This window comes from Gekko japonicus, unplaced genomic scaffold, assembly GCF_001447785.1.
Source record: "Gekko japonicus isolate JY-2015 unplaced genomic scaffold, Gekko_japonicus_V1.1 scaffold31, whole genome shotgun sequence".
Taxonomy (NCBI): Eukaryota; Metazoa; Chordata; class Lepidosauria; order Squamata; family Gekkonidae; genus Gekko; species Gekko japonicus.
Window position 1 is genome coordinate 816,618 of NW_015161404.1, and position 19,243 is coordinate 835,860.

The following is a 19,243-nucleotide window of genomic DNA, read 5'->3' on the forward strand; positions in this document are numbered from 1 at the left end:
TAATCAGGAATATTTCCTTCCATGAGTTTTCATCTTTTGTGTTTTGTTTTTTTAATGAAGTCGGGTTTTTTTACATGACTCTCATTTGAATTACACTTCTGTTTTCACTGCTGTATTAGGAATAGTCAGAAGGGTTCACATATCTCAAAATGTTCTGTGGAGATATCCTGAAAACTACAAATAGTTCATGTTTCCCATCCTATTGCAATCCCTGTGCCTTCCTAAATACCACTCATGAAAGGTGGATGTGCATGGAATACCAGAAAACTGAATTGGCAGAATTCCACCTCACAGCCTGAATTGTATAAAGGCCAGCACAAGTTCTCCCTTGAAGCCCTCCCCTTCCCTTATCACTCATGAGCAGTGTTCTCACTAAGCTGAGTTAGTGTGAGCTAGCTCACAGCTTTTTAATCTCTGGCTCACACATTTTTGTCTTAGCTCAGGAAGGATGGCTAAATTTATGCAGTAGCCAAATGGCTCACTCACAACTTTAATGCCAGTAGCTCACAAAGTAGAATTTTTGCTCACAAGTCTCCACAGCTTAGACGGAGCATTGTTCATGAGAGATCTTCAACTCTCAGAAGTGGCATTTTACTTTCCATGCCAATTTTTTAGAATCTATTGTTACCCTTCTGGCATTGATGGGTATGGAAACATAAGGAGAAATGTGCAGGCAGCATTTCACTCAACTGCTTAGTAAAATGTCACTTCCCCCAGCTTACAGGGTTCTATCCGATAAGTGCAAATGGACGTGCCACTTACTAAATTGAATGTAATGTTGTTGAAGCTGTTTAATGAAATAAATAGCTTTGAACATAATAGATTACTGCTATTTAGGGTTTTCATAAATTATAAGCAAGAATGTAAGGAAGTGGGGATTACTAAATATATGGTTTTACCCTTCATGATGTGTTTACAGCCTGTAGTTTATGTAAGACCGATTTTAGATCTCTTTCATATACAAGTAAAAACTGTGGAAATAAATATGGATACCATATAATTGGCCCCAAGATGCTGAGGAGAAAGGCAGACATAAATATTTTAAATATAAGTACTTCACAATAAATAAATAATTGTGAAGTACTTAAAAATTCCATTGAGATGTTTTTGCCTAGTTAAACAGAAGGAGGAGTTGAATTGCGCTCCTTGTATTTTGTGTACTAAATCTGACTTGTTCTTATGATATTCCTGTTCAGATTTACTAGATAGTTATTCAATGGGCAAGTTGTCATATTATTATTAGTTACAGATGGAAACCTTAGGATGGTAAGTAGTGGTATAGTTCGGCAGCATACTCCAGCTGTGATGTGTAACTGTTATCCAGTAATGAAATATTACTGGATAGCTGTGATGTACAAAGCTTATCAGTAGCAAATGAATTGTTAACTGGGAGAAGCTGGGACAGCAGTTTTCCTGCAGCAGCCAGCTGAAGCTTCAAAAAACATACCAGAAAAAAATTGATCTCCTGATAACTAGTACATTAGATAAAAGTGAGACGTTTTGATGACCTAGCAACTGGCATACTAGCTTGTATTCTTGGTTTTTTGGTACCACACGTGGGGAAGATGTTTGAAATCTCCTGCAGCTACTGAGCCTGGGTAGTGATCCACTGTGCAGTTCAATACTTTCAATGCCCTTCATTAGTTTTAGCACTAAAACCGTATCGGAATCATGGTAGGCATTAGCTGATTGTGAACTGTTCTGGTAAGTACTGTGCTATCTCTAGCGTTTGGCAGTGGGCACAAGTAACATTTCTGACTTCTAAGCATACAGGCCACCCAAGGGACCCGTATGATAAATCACATGCTCAAACAATTTACTGTCCACTTCTGTGTGTATGGTGAGTCCTGTTCTAAAGGTCAGGAAAGCTTCCTTGATAACATAATGCAGTGAGCTGTAACTGCATCAAATCCGGGGGGTTGTAGAGCAGCCTAGGAGAAATAATTATGCCTGGTAATGGGTAATTACAGATAATGGTTCTTTTTGGGGGTGGCCAGAAAAAAAACACAGCCATGTCTGGAGAGAATATTGCGTAGCACATTAACTTTGTAGTAAACTGCAAGTGCATCACTGAAACCACAGCAGCCCTTTTAAGTTGCAAGGGAAGTTTCTTTTGGAGAAGTCAGGTTTACTTGAAGAAAACCAGTGAGATTCAGGTTTCTGTTGTTCTCTTTTCCCCTTCAGGAACGAGACTTGATGTCTTAGCAGAAAAGCTGCCCACTACCAGTGATATCCTGGAACACAAGAATTGCTCTGTCATGATAGCCTGGTGGGAGAAACAGATTGTTCCACTGGTTTCTGATTATGGCTTTAGGGAGTGATTTCACACCAGCCTCATTCAAGGTCCAGCCTCAGACCTCAAAGGCAGCTGTGAACGGAACAAATCCACTGTAGCCTGAAGTACCGCCAGGTCTGCTAATGAGGGAGGGAGAGGCATTCATTGGGAGGGGGCAGTGTTTCGGGTAAACTGCTGAGACCTCAACTTATTTTGCCATCTGAAGAGAACTATTGCACATGTGAATGATTTCATTCCGTTTAAGAAATTATTGCAGCCAGCCTTTGGTATTTTTTTTTTTTTGGTAAAAGTTGACTAGTGCCTGAATTAGCTATGCCCTCTTATGAAGAAACCTGTCTCTGAATACTACTAATTAAGGTAATATGACATCATGGAGGACTTCAAGTGTTTATGGCTCAGTTTCAGGATGTGGCAAGCCGGAGAGTTTTTTGATAATCCACTGGATTGTGTTTTTTACAGGATTAGCAATATTGGCACGTGTTTACTTGGGAATGCTGATCAGACCCTAAGAAGCAAGAAGAAGCACAAAATTTCTCTCTCTGATCTGGGATTCTGCATATACCCATATAAACAAGTCAAGTGAATTTAACACCAGCATCCAAGGGTCTAGAACATAAAAACGACCTTGTTGGATCAGATGGGAGAGCACATGCTTTATTTATAGTAGAAGAGACCCAACATGGTGTAGTGGTTGGAGTTACTAGGCTAGGTAGAGCAGTGTTACACAAAATATAACGCAGCTTGCATGTTCATAGAAATTGTTGCTCCAAGCAACCCCCGTCATTTTGGGGACAGCTGGTTGAGCATTAAATGCCATCATGGGAGAGCTGCCAATTGGGCATGTCTTATGTCCTACCAATTCTAGTGGCACACAGCCTGGGCTCACTGGCTGCATAGATGAAACGTCAAACTTCTCCTGCAGCTTTTGACCCCACAGCAAGACGTACTGTAAAAATACACACCCTCTCCTGAAATGAATTATTGCTAACTACTGTTAATATGGTGTATGCTTGAAGCCTTTTGTACAACATGGAAGGATCAATAACAGTATATATTATATGGTGCATTGATCTGGAATGAAAGAGAGAACTGCATTTCACACTGTGGGGTGAGGTAGCAAAGATGCTGTCTAAGGATTTTAAAACATGGAGGTGAATTGAGATGTAACGATGAAAAATCCTTTCTCCTGACTACTAGAAACTCCATCTTTTATTCTGCTTCCTAATTTATGTTTTTAATTCTATTGAGTGAACTTAAGGCTCCCTCTGTAGTTTTAGAATCTTTTTGCCTTCATCCCTTTAGATGATTTCTTCCATGGCTGTGAATTTTAGATTATTCTTTTTACACTTGTGCATTCATTTTCTCTAGTATTCTATAGTTCTGATAGTAACTATACTTTGTAAAATGCTCAATTTTCCTGCATTTGCTTTCAAAAATCAGTACTTCATATGTTTCAGTTTTTATCCTATTAGACATTTCTTTTCTAAACTGAAGACAACAAGCTATTTTTTTAGTGTCTTCCTATAAGGAAGTTGGTCCATCTTGTGGTAAATTTTACCCACCTATAATTCTCCCAAGAAAACAGTAGTACTCATATTGGATATGTACTCTTGATTTATGTTAAAAGAATTATCCAAAAGATGCCCAGACAGATTTATTGACTGTATAAGGCTTTTAATTTCTACTGTGGCTGTTTTGTTGAAATCTTTAATACACAGCACTGTTGACCATTTGTAGCTATAAGTATGGCTAATACTGTTATCCAGTTTAAATCAAATTATCATCATTAAATCATACTAGGATTGAGTTGTGTAAAGTCTGCATGTACAAAGGCAAAGGAAAGCAAATGGTTCACTGTTGGTCTGATGTTGGGGACTGACATGATAGCCCGGCTAAACCGTATTCCTGGAATGCATTTTCTCAGTTCTCTTCAGATGGGGTCACTTTGCAGAATTACATCTTAAATCCACAGAGGATATGCTCCATTGTGCTAGCATTACAGAACCTGTCAGTCTTTGTGTGTGTGTGTGTGTGTGAATATGTATTTTATTCTCCTTAGTTATGCATAGTCCATTCATCCCCCTTAAAATGCCAGTGTGCTACTGTACTGTCCAAAGTGTAGTACCTGGGCAAATTTATTTATTTATTTATTTATTTATTTTATTGCATTTTTATCCCGCCCTCCATGGCAGGCTCAGGGCAGCTTACAATATGTACCAATAAATATATACATTAAGACTCCACAATATTAAAAAGAGAATTAAATTAAAATCACTATATATAAAACCATAACTACTCCAAATATAACTACAATAGAGGATGGCAGCGTTCTCTCAACAATTGGATGGTCGCCTACCCCTAAACCAGGCTGTTGGTCGTTAGGCTGGCAATGATGTTGATGTCAATGTTATGGCCAGGGCCATGATGTTAAAGGCGGCCCCCTAATTGAAAGCCTGGTGGAAGAGCTCCATTTTACAGGCCCTGCGGAACTGCCATTAGTGACTCAGCTCCCCCTGCCCATGATGTGACTTTGTGACTTTGTGACTCTGTGCTGCCCCTGTGTGTAAAACTCATCCAATCCTGGCATTTATGTCAAAGGTGGGGGAACAGTAAGGGCATATCCCCATTCATCTGCAGTGCATATCTCGGCATACTGAAAGGAGGGAGTTAGCTGAAGTGCTGTCTTCTTTCTATTATAGGAAGACAGAATATTGGACTAACGATGCTGTTTCCAAGGTTTGAACTGAATCTGGTATGCTATAGGCAGCCAGTGCAGTGCTTTTAGGGCAGGCTGGATGTGTTCCTGCACAGGAAGACACAACAACAGCCTCGCCGCTGCATTCTGCACCTGCTGCGGCTTCCGGATCTGAGACAAGGGCAGCCCCATGCAGAGAGCATTGCAGTAATCTAATCTCGAGGTGACCATTGCGTGGATCACTGTTGCTAGGTCATTGCGTTCAAGGAAGGGAACCAACTGCCTAATCAGCCGTAGGTGGTAAAAGCAGACTTCGCAGTGGCTGCTATCTGGGTCTCCATCGTTGAGGCATCCAGGAGTACTCCCAAACTCGTAACCTCCGGCAGTGGCACCAATGGCATCCCATCGAAGGTCGGGAGAGGAATTCCTAACCTTGGCCCGCTCCAACTCAGGCACAGGACTTCCATCTTCGTCGGATTCAATTTCAGTCGACTCAGTCTAAGCCAACCAGCCACGGCTTTGAACGCCAGGTCCAGATCGCCCAGACTAGAGTCTGACTAGCCGTCCAACAACAGATAGAGCTGTGTGTCATAGGCATATTGGTGACAACCCAGTCCATGCCTCCGGGCAATAAGGTTTTTCTTCTGAATAGTAAATCCATTTCTACTCTGATTTTTAAGTATGTTGACCATAAGAATTGTAGCTCACTATTGGCTATTTTCTGAGATGTCACTGACATTAGTGACTCAGCTCCCCCTGCCCATGATGTGACTTTGTGCTGCCCCTGTGTGTAAAACTCCTCCAATCCTGGCATTTATGTCAAAGGTGGGGGAACAGTAAGGGCATATCCCCATTCATCTGCAGTGCATATCTCGGCATACTGAAAGGAGGGAGTTAGCTGAAGTGCTGTCTTCTTTCTATTATAGGAAGACAGAATATTGGACTAACGATGCTGTTTCCAAGGTGTGCAGGAGGATCTCAAAGGATAAAAGTCACTGGGAATGCTTTGGTCCTGCTTGTCCCTCTGACTGTGTGCCTTCTTCTCATGTGTCAAACCCCCCCCCCCATATGCTACTCCATCGTTCTGCGGGGTCTGAAATGTATTGAAAGTGAGACTTCTAAAAATTACTTCTTCTGTTTCTTAACCAGCCATTATGTTCAATTCTTTTCAGAGGGACGGATGCTCATGCAGGAGCGGGTGGGCGAGACGCCCTCGGGAGCGACCCGAGGATGCGTCCGCCATTCGCGGAAGCCAGACAGGAAGTCGTCTTCCTGCAGTTCTTAAAGGACTTTGAAAATGTTCCTGCGCAACCCAGCCGGCAAACCGATGTTTACCAAGGGGTGTCAACCTATCGTCGGTCTGAAAGGCGGCAGCAAGGTGAGCACACCCCGGCAACTTCTCCAGACCCTGTTGCAGAGCTGATGGTGGTAGAGTCTCCTCCAGTGATTCTGTCAGGTCCAGGTGTAGCTGTGATGATAAAGGAATCTTGTGTACAAAAATAAGTCACATACTGCAGTAGCCTAGCAAGATGCCACCCAAGAAGCAGGCAGTTCCCATCTGAGTGGCGCTCATAAAACACATATAGAACCTCAACTGTACTAAACAGTTAACTAAAAGCAAGTAACCAGAAGTATGTAATAGGAAATCATTTGTTTTTTAAAAGAGCAACAATAGTAATGACTGTAATGTGAAAGTGTCAAAGTGGTACACTAGTATTAACATTGTGTAATGAATAGGAGATACATTATTGGTTTAGTAGCTTGAATTCTCACTGAAAAGACAGAAATTAGGGACATAAGGGGCCTTATTGCTATTGAGTTTAATTGATCTATTACCTCTTGGTTTTATGGCCCTTTGCCTGCAGCAACTTAAACCAGGTTCTTCTTTGCGTGCCAGAAGATCCACCACAAACTGGCATAACAAGATCTTAAATCATAACCTGAAAAAATCTGCTTTCCCCCCCTCTTTTTTATTTTGTATTATCTGGCTTGATGAAGAATTCTGGGGAACACGAAAGCTTGCATAGTATTACATGTCATTGGGTTGGTTCTAAGAAAGGGTATGACATGGGTTTTGTGCTTAGTAGCTGGTGCCAGTCACTTATTTACTAAAGCAATAATGATCACTTATTTTAATAGAACATCCATTTTTCTTTTTTGTACCTTTGGGATACTATAATTTGGACTGTTAGTTTTTCCTTGGGTAGAACTTCCCAATTTTTTGAAAACCAAAGCTGTACCCTTGGAAGTTTTCACCTTGAACATTTGTTACAATTTAGTTGCTGGGAAAAGGTGCTGGTGAATGTGTCTGGTAGAGTACTTAGCAGCCTCTTGACTGGGCCAGCTTTATTGCCATAGAAGGGACTTTTTGAGTTGCCATTGAATAGAATGGAAAGAAAGCTGGTTTGCACAGAAAATGTTTCAGAAGAGAATCTGAAAATTAAGTTGTCATGATCTGGGCTGTGCCAGCACGGCCTAGTAGGGTTGCCAAATGCTTTTTGAGCCGCAGCGGGGGACTCCCGGCTTGCGGCTGGAGTGCGCACACCGCATCAAGGCCCTGATGTGCATCAACAGGTTCCTGGCTCTTCTTCCAGAGCATGTTAGGCGCCCCCTTGTGGACAAGAGTCCTTCCACTCTCCAGGAAGCAGGACAGTGGGCCGAGCGACTGACTGAAGCCTACGGAGGGCAGAGGTATAGCCCCCCTTGTGACTGGGGTAGGAGGGAGTCCCCTAAATCTCCACCTCGGTCCAGTAAGCCATCAGAGGTGACAGGAGAGCCGGCCCAACAGCAGCAGAATGGTCCCTCAAACCCCGGGGTGAAGTCACCACACAAGGAGAGGAAAGTGCCCCGGTGTTTTGTGTGCAACCAACTAGGGCATATCTGGAAGCAGTGCCCTCACAACGGAGCCAGCATGTACCACCTGATGCTGGAAACCAACCAAGCTGTTCCTCCTGTATTCAATCCAGAGTATATTCCCCAGTGCCACTGAAAGAAGGCTAAGCGGGAGCTGGTGGGAATGAACAGCAGACACTAATTACAGCTTCCATCAAGCCAGCAGCCAATTCAGAGGACACCATGTTGGGCTGACAGAAGGGTAATGTACCTGACTCCGGGCCCTTTAATCTCTTTCCAGAATTTTTCTCCCTCATTAGACAGACTGTGAGGGAAGAAATTGAACACTCCTGTCACCAGGGAATCCTTAGAGCAGGCAGATCCCTATCCAGTCCTCTCTCTTCTCCTTCAAGGCTTAAGGGTTCAGGAGAAGTCCCATCGCTTGGCAGAGGTTCTACTTGGCTGACTGAAGTGGCACAGAAAGAGTCAGATAATGACTTAGATGACAGGGAAGAGGGTAAGTTCCTCTCAGACGAAGAGGAAGGCGATATTGAGATCCCTGAACAGTCCATTAAGTTTTTGTTTTTAGTCAGATGACTATCAGTACCTATTGTTTAAGATGCTAGCAACCTTAGATCTACATCAAACCCTGATTGGAGATAATCAAACTCCTGCAGGGCCAGTTCACAAGTGCAGATCAAAGGGAAATAAAGAATTCTTCCCTAGATCCAGTGCAGGTGAGAAAGTTTTTCCATTTCTCGAATTCTTCATGGACTCTGGTCCCGATGATCTTTCTCGGGTGTTACAAACTGTGGCTGGTTTGCTCAGACTGAGTCGGTTGAAATTAAACCTTGGGCTACAACAACTAATGAACTGTGGCCGTGAAAGCCTTCAACAATTAAAAGAAGAGTGGGTTAAACCACTGGCCAACAGACAGTTTCTAGGATTTATTTAAAATATTATACGCCTTACCATCTTATGCCTATGAGTTTTTACAGATCCCACTGGTTGATGCTCTGGTTACTGCACTTCAGTCCTCTGGCCTACCATTAGAAGATGGCCAAGGTTCCATTAGGGATAGCATGGACATTAATGAAGGCACACGAAGCCACAGCCATGGTAATTGGGGTGTCTCTGCTACAGCTTCTATAGTGTTCAAGGCAGCCATAGTTTGGACCAGTGTTCCCTCTAAGCTGAGTTTGTGAGCTAGGTCACAGTTTTTTAGCCTCTGGCTCACACATTTTTGTGAAAGACGTTTTGTTGTCGCACAGAGATTGATAGTGGTAGCAGTGAGCCTATATTTGGTCACTGTACCAAAGGGGGGACTTGTAGTATGAATGGGAATAGAAAGATTTTTATATATAGGTTTCTTTCTTCTTGATTGTTCATATTCATATTTCTCTGGTTTTTATAGATTTATTATTTAAGTAATATTTTATTAGGATGTTAGAAAGACCTTTTATATAGAAGGTTTTCCTCTTGTAGGTCTGATATTGTTAGCAGACAACATAATAGGTACAAAGTTCATGGTTCTGTAGTTCTTAGGGCAAACCTTTCAATGTCTGGGTCAGATAAGATTTTAGTCTCGTATGAAGAATCCTTGCCCATTATCATTTAGGTTAGGTTAAGTAAACACTTAGTTTGATGTAGATATATGTTTCTTTATATCTGGCCAATCAGAGGATTATTACTCAAATTACCACTGTCTTTTGTAACCAATTATGCTGTTTGAATATTGTTTTCTCGATGATGTCAGTCCATGTATAAAATATCATGTATTTCCTGAATATGTTCAGAATAGGTTCAAGGAGAAGATGAAGAAGAAAAAGAAGAAAGTTGTCCATTTTTGATTAACTATTTGGTCTAATTGTTTTCCCATTAATTGAAGCATATTTCCTGAATATGCTGAGAAGAAAGTAGTCAACTTTGGATGGACTATTTGGTCCAACTGTTTTTTTGTTAATTGAAATAAAACATAGATCTTCCTCCTCATTTGACTTCATTTTTGACATGGAATCTAATATGTGCAACATTAGCTCAGGAAGGATGGCTCCATAGCAAACTAATTTATGCAGTAGCCAGATTGCTTGCTCACAACTTTGATGCCAGTCACTCACAAAGTAGAATTTTTGCTCACAAGACTCCATAGCTTAGAGGGAGCATTGGTTTGGACTAGGAAGTCCTTCAACTGCTCCCAGACAACAATCGCTGACTTCAACAGACTTCTTAAGGCTGCCTCCTTCGCAGCAGATGTAACACTGGACTCCTTCATTTTCTCCTTGAGGGCCATGGCGTCAGCAGCAGCAGCTGGAAGGACACTGTGGTTATGCGTATGGTGGGCTGATTACCATTTCTAAGGCCATAGTCACAGCCTGCCCATTCCAGGTGAACAGGCTGTTTGGGGATGCACTCAACAGGATCCTGGTGGAGATCAGGGATAAGAAAAAGGTGCTCCCCAGAACACTGAGAGATAATGACAGAAGGCCCTTTGGAAATTTTTCCTTTCATGCCCGACATATGCTAGCTAGATTCAAACAAGATGTGAGAAGATCCAAATGGACTCAGTCAAGACAGCACTTCAGAAGGGGAAACATTAACCCCAGATTCAAAAAGCAATCAAACAAGAAGACAGACAGGCCTGACTGAGATGGGAAACTCTCCAAGGTGTGACTTGCTATCCGCTCTGGTGGCACAACATCTTCTTCATTTCAAGGATGTCTGGGTCGACTCCCAAGCTGACAGTTGGGCACTAGAAATAGTCACCAATGGTACACCATAGAGTCTGCCAGACACCCACCTGAGTGATTCCTAGTCTCCTCCACCCACAAGAACCCTCACAAATGACTCAGAAACAGCAAGGTGATCCAACATCTTCTCAGCATTCAGGCCATCGAGTTCATTCCACACTGGTAATGGGAGTGTGGAATGTACTCCATTTTCTTTGCGGTTCCAAAAAAAGAATGGGGATTGGAGAGTAATTCTCGATCTGAAATGCCTCAACAAATCTGTGAAGCTGAGGCATTTCAGAATGGAGACTCTTCGATTGATCACCAAATCTCTACAGTCAGAAGAGTACCTCACCTCCATAGACCTGATGAAGGCTTACCTGCAATACCAATCCTTCAAGGACACCAGAGGTTCCTGCGATTCTATGTTGGAGAAAACCATCTGCAGTTCAGAGCTCTACCATTCAGACTCTCAACAGTCCTGAGGGTTTTCTCCAAGATCCTGATCAATCCAGTTGTAAAGCTGAGAGAACAGGCTATTCACATCCACCCTTACTTGGACAACTTACTAATCAGGTCCAGTTCCTGGCTGAAGTCAAGGGAGGACATGGAGAAAACCATTCGATGCTTATAGTTTCACAGATTCCTCATAAAACTCCAGAAGAACTCCTTGGAACTGACAGAGGCTGGAGAACTTAGGTGTGATCATAGACACCACGTCCAACAGTCTATTCCTACCAGACAAGAAGGCGAGAAAGACAAGTGATATGGTGGCGTCAATAATCAGGAGCAGATCTGCTTCACTGATGACATTCACCAAGCTGATCGGTTTATTAATTTCAAGCATAGATGTGATACAATGGGGCAGATTCCACACAAAGCATCTACAACAGCTTTTAAGACCTTTTCAGATGCAGGTCATGAGAAAAGAAGACCTATCCATTCAGGTTCCACTCTAAGTGAAGTACAGCCTTGTCTGGTGTATAAAATGCCCAACCTGCTACAGGGCAAGAGGTACTGGATTCCAGAAGTGAAACAGATATTCACAGATGCCAGGCTGCCCAGATGGGGAGCGACATTGAACAAGGAACCAGAGCAGGATCAATGGAGCAAAAAAGAAACAACACTGCACATCAATCTTTTGGAATTTCAAGCCGTCTACCTAGCTCTTCTCTACTTTGGACCAACAATATCTTATTCCCATGTCCTAGTAAGAACAGACAACATCACGTACAAAACGTATCTCAACAAACGGGGGGATCAAGATCCTCAGCACTCCACAGGGAAATGGCCAAGATTCTAGTATGGGTGGTGAAAAACCTAGCTCCAATCAATGCAGAACATATAAAGGGAACCGCAAACATCCAAGCAGATTGACAAACATGCAAGGTAATCCAACAGGGAGAATGGTCTCTCAAGAAAGACCTGTTCAGCCTAATCACGAGCCACTTCGGTTTCCCACTAGTGGATCTTTTCGCATCCCCAACAAACCATCGGATAGACTGGTTGTTTACCAGGTTCTTTCATCCCCAGGCCAAAGCGACAGATGCCCTAACATCATGTTGGCTGAGGGGTCTGCTGTATGCCTTTTCTCCAATTCCAATCGCGCCAAAGCTGTTTGGGAAGATCAAGGAACAACAGGCAGAGGTCATCTTAGTGGCACCCTTCTGGCCTCACCAACTGTGGTTCTCACCTTTACAACAGATGTTGACTAATCCACCTCTGAGACTTCCTGTATCGTCAAACATGCTACTCCAAGGTCCAGTCTAGATCCACATCTGGAGTGGCTCTGCTTGACCACTTGGAAATTGAGAGGGACAACTTTCTTCACCTAGGCTACAGCACAGAAGTCATAGATACCCTTCTGGCTTCCAGAAAGCAATCAACCAACAGGATCTATAATACCTCATGGAAGGCTTTCATTTTATGGTGTAGGATGAAGGGAGTTGATTCTTTAAACCCTCAAACCAAGTCAGTTCTAGCCTTGCTGCAGGAAGGTCTCACCAAAGGTTTGAAGACCACCACACTCAGATGCCAGGTTGCAGTGCTATCCACAGTGTTACCTCAATTTAAAGGTATCAGTCTGTGTCATTTAATTCCTCAAGGGCATGGCCTTGAAGGATCCTCCACAAGTACATAGCTTTCCAACATGGAAACTGCATACAGTGCTGTCGTCCCTCATAAGTACCTCTTGCCCTAGGAGGATGAAAACTCCCTTCCTCCAAGCCATCACCTCTGCAAAAAGAGTGTCAGAATTGGGAGCATTTGCCATCAAGTCTGAGCTCTGTATCTTCCTCAAAGTTTAAGCAGTTTTGAGAACCAACCCAATGTTGCGACTAAAGGCCAATTCTGTTTTTCACAGATCTCAAGAGATCAGCTTTCCCTCCTTTTGTCCAAATCCCAGACATTCAAGGGGAAAGACATGGCATACGCTATACATTAGGAGAGGTTTGAAAAGACGTTCATATGCAGAACAGAGCACATCAGGAAAACAGATTCCCTGTTCATCTCTCTATCTCCTCAAAACATGGGAAACAGAATGTCTAAGTCAGCCATCAGCAGATCTCTTAAAGCCTGTATCATCAAAGCATACAAACTTCACAAACCAGAGAGTCCTGGAATTACAGCCTATTCAGTGAGGAGTGCTGCCATGAATGCAATCTTTGCTAAACATGCTACAGTGGAAGAGGTTTGCAAGGCGGTGACGTGGTCATCTATCTCCACATTTAGAAGGCATTATAAAAGTTGCTCCTTCTTCCCTGAATGGACAGTGGGAATCTCCCACCAAGATATCCTCCTTTCCTCAGAGAAGAAGGAGCCTTCATGTTAAGTATCTAATAGTCCATTCTCTGGATCAGTCAACTTGTAGCTGCCATCCACGTCTCATTCTAGTATGTTGTTCCAATGTGCATTTACATTAAGTTCTTGCTGTCACGAACCTGTCCAAATAGGGACAGGAATTCTAGAACCTTCCATAGAGAGCTTATCCTTGTAGTTTAGTCATCAAATGGCTTCTAATGAAAGGATGTGGCTGTGAACGGGCCTCCAAAACCCCAAATGCAAGTCCTTGAATACTTTCCTGAATATAATCTACAGATCTAAAGCTTTATTTTTTACATTTAACATGGAGGGTGGGGAGGAATTTCATGTTCCCTTTCAGGTAGCTCTGTTTTTATTTCTTTTTGATGGCAATGATTAGGGAAGAAAATATAAAATAACTGCCATGGAAAGCTAAAATGAAAAATTAATTGGCTGTACCAAGAGATATATTACATTGTTAATTACAAGGGGTGTTGAGCTTGTTGACCTAAGCAACTTGTGTGTGAAGGATTTTTTTAAAAAGCAACAGACATAATTTAAGCACTTCAGAATACGGACTCTGAAAGTAGATGCCATCTGAACTAAAAAATATTATCCGCAACCCCTTTAGCAAATCATTATAGTCTTCAGAAGGCAGTTGGTGAACCATATTTTGTTTGGCTCTACCCCACACAGTGAACTGGAGCTCACCTGGTTCCAGTCCTCTCTGCAGCCCCTACTCTGCGTGTCTTTTTCCCTGATGATCCTTGGAATAGTCCCTTTGGTGGTCAAATGTGGCAGCTCCTCCCTCTTTTGTCAGTGGAAACACTGGTAGGATACAACCCAATGACTTCACTATATGAAAACAGTTTTTGGTACGTCAATACACCTGCCTGCATGGAGGGTCACCATATTGGATGCTTATATTCCTATTACCTGGTGCCTCAAGACAGGAGGAAACTTATCAGATACTATTTATTTTATTTGTTTATTAAATTTCTACCCCGCCCTTCCAGCCAAGGCCAGCTCAGGGCGGCTTACAAACAACATAACATTTACAGATACATAAAATATAAGTTAAACAACAATAGTTAAAATATTTAAACAATCCTAAAAACAATTAATCGTAAAAACATAGTAAAGTGCTAGTATTACTAATTACACAGCGGTTGTTCTCTCTTATCGCAGTTGGCTTCTTGATCTCTTAGACCGTCGCAGGCGGTTAGCTCAGGTTATCGTCAGGGTCCCAGGGAGGGACAGGGTTCTCTAGCTGTAGGCCGTCAGATGTGGCAATGGTGGTGGCTCCAAAAGCCTGATGAAAGAGCTCCGTTTTACAGGCCCTATGGAATTGCAGAAGGTCCCGCAGGGCCCTGGTCTCTTCTGGGAGCTCATTCCACCAGAGTGGAGCCACCATCGAGGAAGCTCTGGCCCTAGTTGTTGCCAGTTCTGGGTCCCTGATCGCAGTGCTCTCTGGGGTACATGTGGGGAAAGGCGATCCCTCAGGTATGTAGGTCCCTGGCCATAAAGGGCTTTAAAGGTAAGAACCAGCACCTTGAAAAAGATCCGGTATGCTATCAGCAGCCAGTGCAATGCTTTTAGCACAGGCTGGATGTGCTCCCAGATTGGGAGTCCCATCAAAAGCCTGGCTGCGGCATTTTGCACCAGCTGCAGCTTCCGAATTTGAGACAAGGGCAGCCCCATGTAGAGGGCATTACAGTAGTCCAGTCTCGAGGTGACCATAGCATGGATCACTGTTGCCAAGTCATTGCATTCAAGGAAGAGAACCAGCTGCCTGATCAGCCGAAGGTGATAAAAGGCCGATTTGGCAGTGGCTGCTACCTGGGCCTCCATTGTTAAGGAAGCATCCAGGAGCACTCCCAAACTCCTAACCTACTGTGGCTCCCATGAAGAGTGTTGTTTGGTAAGTAGGGGGCATAGCATCAGAAACCATCCTTGTCCAGAGCTGGAAAGTCTCCTCACACATACACATACATACATACACACACAACTGTGCCTCCAGTGCATGGTTGCCGGGCTCCTCCTCAAAATGTAATGTAAGTGCATTAAATAGTTGTTCTCTCTGCTTTTACTAGTTCTGGTCAGTGTTCCTTCTAAGCTGAGTTAGTGTGAGATAGCTCACAGTTCTTTAGCCTCTGGCTCACACATTTTTGTCTTAGCTCAGGAAGGATGGCTCCAGAGCAAACTAACTGATGCAGCAGCCAAATCGCTCGCTCACAACTTTAATGCCAGTTGCTCACAAAATAGAATTTTTGCTCACAAGACTCCACAGCTTAGAGGGAGCATTGGTTCTGGTTATTAAATACTCCAAAGGATCTGGAATATTTTACCAGCCCTGTTGTAGACTGTAGGAATAATATATGCTATAGTTGCAGTAGTCAAGATACAATTGAAGGGAAACTGGAATGATAAACAACACGGAAACTGGAATGATAATCAACAGCCTAGAAATAACTACATAAACCAAATTAAATAAGAGGAAGGATAGAGATGAATGCCATCCCTTGCACATTATATGATTGTACATGTCTCTAAAATAGAAAACAACAGAAAGTTGGACTATGGATTAATGGCTAGCCAGAATCTTTTTGGCATGGGGATGACAAACTAGTTTACAAAAACAAACAAAAAGTCTGCATTATCTTAAACAGAGGGTCCGGAATTCTTAAAGTACTGTTGGACTCTCAGCAACTTAAACCAGTCGCCATGCAAGGAGCAGCTCATGCACAGCATTTATAAGATACCCTTCACAATACAGATTTATGCTAAAAGTAACCTAATGTTTCTGACAGCTCAAGTGTGACATGAATATAATCCACATTTCTTGGAGAAGCTAATCTAAGCTGTTTATTTTCCGATACTGCTGATAGGGCTATATCTCTTGATGTCACAGCAGTTGAGATTTTGATGGTAACATATTGTTTGTGGGTCACTGCTTTTGTCTAAAACAGTAGGTTGGAACAGAATAGCAAAGGTTAATTAAGTTTGTCTATCAAGGTGGGACAGATATAGATAGTGCTTGTGTAGCTCACTCTGGAATCAAATGGTAGGTAAATCACTGTGGCGATTCCACCCCCCACCCCACCCTGGCCATACTGGTAACAGTGCTCAGAAGGTTTTAGAATTGGAACTCAAGAACACCAAACAGTCCTAAGGTGTCAGTGCTGAACAGTGCTGAACAGTAGTACTTAATTTAATAATTAGAAACAAGGGCACTTCCTCTAGATGAGCCCTGTAAATAGCCCATGGCAGAAGATGCTTATTGCATCGCTCATGAGAGTGGTATCACCTGTTTTCTGTGTCCAGCCTTGAGGGTCTTGTGAACTCCATTTACCAGAGAGAAAGAATCAATGGGATTTTTTTTCTGGAGTCCAAAGGAGCCATAGCAACCTTGTGACCTGTCGGGTCATTGTAGGACGGGTATAAGGTCAGCTATTTCTACCTTTCCTTTGTTGCCTGAAGCAGTCAGATCCCTCCCATATAGTAAGAGGCTGATATGTTGTGAATATGTACACATTTCCTTTTCCCTGTATGGGCAGTGACAAGTTGAGAAGCTAGGCTAACAATGTATATGACTAGGAGTACTGCACTCTTAACCAGTGTTTCCTCTAAGCTGAGTTAGTGTGAGCTAGCTCACAGTTTTTTAGCCTCCAGCTCAATTTTTTTTTGTCTTAACTCAGGGAGGATGACTCCAGAACAAACCAATTTATGCAGTAGCCAAATCGCTTGCTCACAACTTTAATGCCAGTTGCTCACAAAATAGAATTTTTGCTCTCAAGACTCCACAGCTTAGATGGAGCATAGCTCTTAACGTATGCTTTAGAAATACACAGGTAATGGGGGTCTCCAGGGTTCACAAGTTCAGCTTTCCATGGATCTGCTTGTGCCCAGTACAGCCTTACAGAATGTACCCAGTACTGTACAGAATGAAGAAGAAAAAAAGAGCAATAAAATCACAAAAGTAGTTTGCTATTGATGGCTGGGATATCGGAAAATTCACCTCAGTGCATAATTTTTCATTATAAAAACTGTGCGGATTATAATTGATAGATTCCTCTTAGCCTTTTTCTTCATGCCCTGGGTTATGGTGTGGTTTTTGACCCTAACCCATCCCCTCTTATCAGGTCAAGGTGAGAATTCTCAATGTTTGAAGAAAGTGAATACAAAGCTCTCGCCATCCTCATTGGGTAAATGATCTTCTAGGTCCCCTTTATAATACAGTGCTAAGGTCAAGCATTTTTATGTTTGGCTGGTTCTTTACTGTTACTATAAAATAGGGTAGCTAAGCTCTATAAAAAGGAAACCTTGTGGCTCAGATTTACTGTGGTGTATATTCTAAGCAGTTTAATAAAACAAAACCTAAAGCTTTCTAGATTTTCTTCAGTGGTTAATCCAACGCAGATTGTTTGCGGAGCCTAGCCTCCATCTGTCGGTCGTACCGTGGTTCACAGACTTGGTGCGGGTAATAAGATTATAAAACATGTCTCTTGCTAGCCGGCTACCACATACTAATAATAATAGTTGTAATAATTCATTGAATCCTGGGGTTTTAGGGTAGGGTTTTTTTTAATAATAATAGGGAAGGAGGGGAAAAAACAAGAAGGCTCGAAAGGAAACAGGTCACTGCTCACATCCCCAGGAGAAGGAAAACAAACTAGACAACCTTTCAGCACCAGTGGATAGTGGTGCCATTTTATTGCTGCTAAGGATAATATTGTCCCTGTCTGGTGATTATTTTAGGGGGTGCCCAGAAAGAAAAGCAAAGAAAGATAATGGCATGTGTAGCAGGCTTAAAAGTTAAACTGTACAGAGAGGTTCCCAATAATGTTGGTAGCATTATAGGGCAGGTTGTGTATATGAAAGAAAGATGAACTTTTAGGATCCATATTAGAAATTCTGTCCTTTGATAACATCCCAAACAGGATTGTACATTCTGACAGTTCTTCAATTAGTATCCAGCATATATAGGTCAAAGGATAAATTTGATTAAAGCCTTGGCTTTTCTGAATCTGGACATTCAGCCATAAACCTACTACGTGTAACTCAACCCTGACTGCTGTTTGTGGCCTTTATTATAGGTGAAAAGGGTTGTCCAAATTAGACCATATTATGTGGGTATATGAATGAACCATAGAGATAAATTTTGATCAAGCAACGTCAATTCAGTTTCCTGTGGCACAGCTTCCAGTTGCTGGGTCAGTCCAAAACTGGAATAAATCATTTGCATGATTGATGAGGCTGCTGTAAGGACCAGGTTCATTACTGGATTAGAGGAATGCAGAAAGTAGGCAGTAAGGATTATATAAATATCTTGATATTATGGTCTGAATTTCTTTAATATGAGAATACAGGACACCTTGAAACAAGATAGCGTGGTATGATAAAGCTGTATACTCCATGATGGCCACACACTAAGGGACAAATATCATCTCTGGAGAAATGTGTAATGCGAAAGACAAGCAATATAGACAATGGTCTCACAGTTATCTCTGGTCAGAGTAGGCTTTTGAAGATCTCACCAAAGTTTTGAAGTACAATGATAGTGGGATAAGTGTGCATATCATGGTGGCCCTTGAGTATACCACCTTCAACTCTCTCAAAACAAAAAACTGTCATATTGTTCCAGTTTGAAAGCATTTAGGGCAAAATAAAACACTTCCACTTGTACAACTAGATCAAGACAGGTAGCCATGTTAGTCGGTCTAGCAGTAGAAAAGAATAAGAATCCAGTAGCACCTTAAAAACTGACAAAAATTTGATAGGGTATGAGCTTTCATGAGTCACTGCTCATGAAAGCTCATACCCTATCACAAATTTCATCAGTCTTTAAGGCCGGGGTGTCAAACATATGGCTCATGGGCTAGAACAGGCCCGTCC

The 19,243-nt window shown here is 42.3% G+C and overlaps 1 protein-coding gene across 1 annotated transcript in view; it reads left to right on the forward strand.

Annotated features, from left to right (window-relative positions):
- DMRT1 (doublesex and mab-3 related transcription factor 1) overlaps positions 1–19,243 on the forward strand; it is an 80,406-nt gene that overhangs the window by 31,727 nt on the left and 29,436 nt on the right. Inside the window, exon 3 of the mRNA XM_015425898.1 lies at positions 6,164–6,189. Coding sequence (XP_015281384.1) covers positions 6,164–6,189 — 26 coding nt within the window. The remainder of the gene's footprint in view (positions 1–6,163; positions 6,190–19,243) is intronic.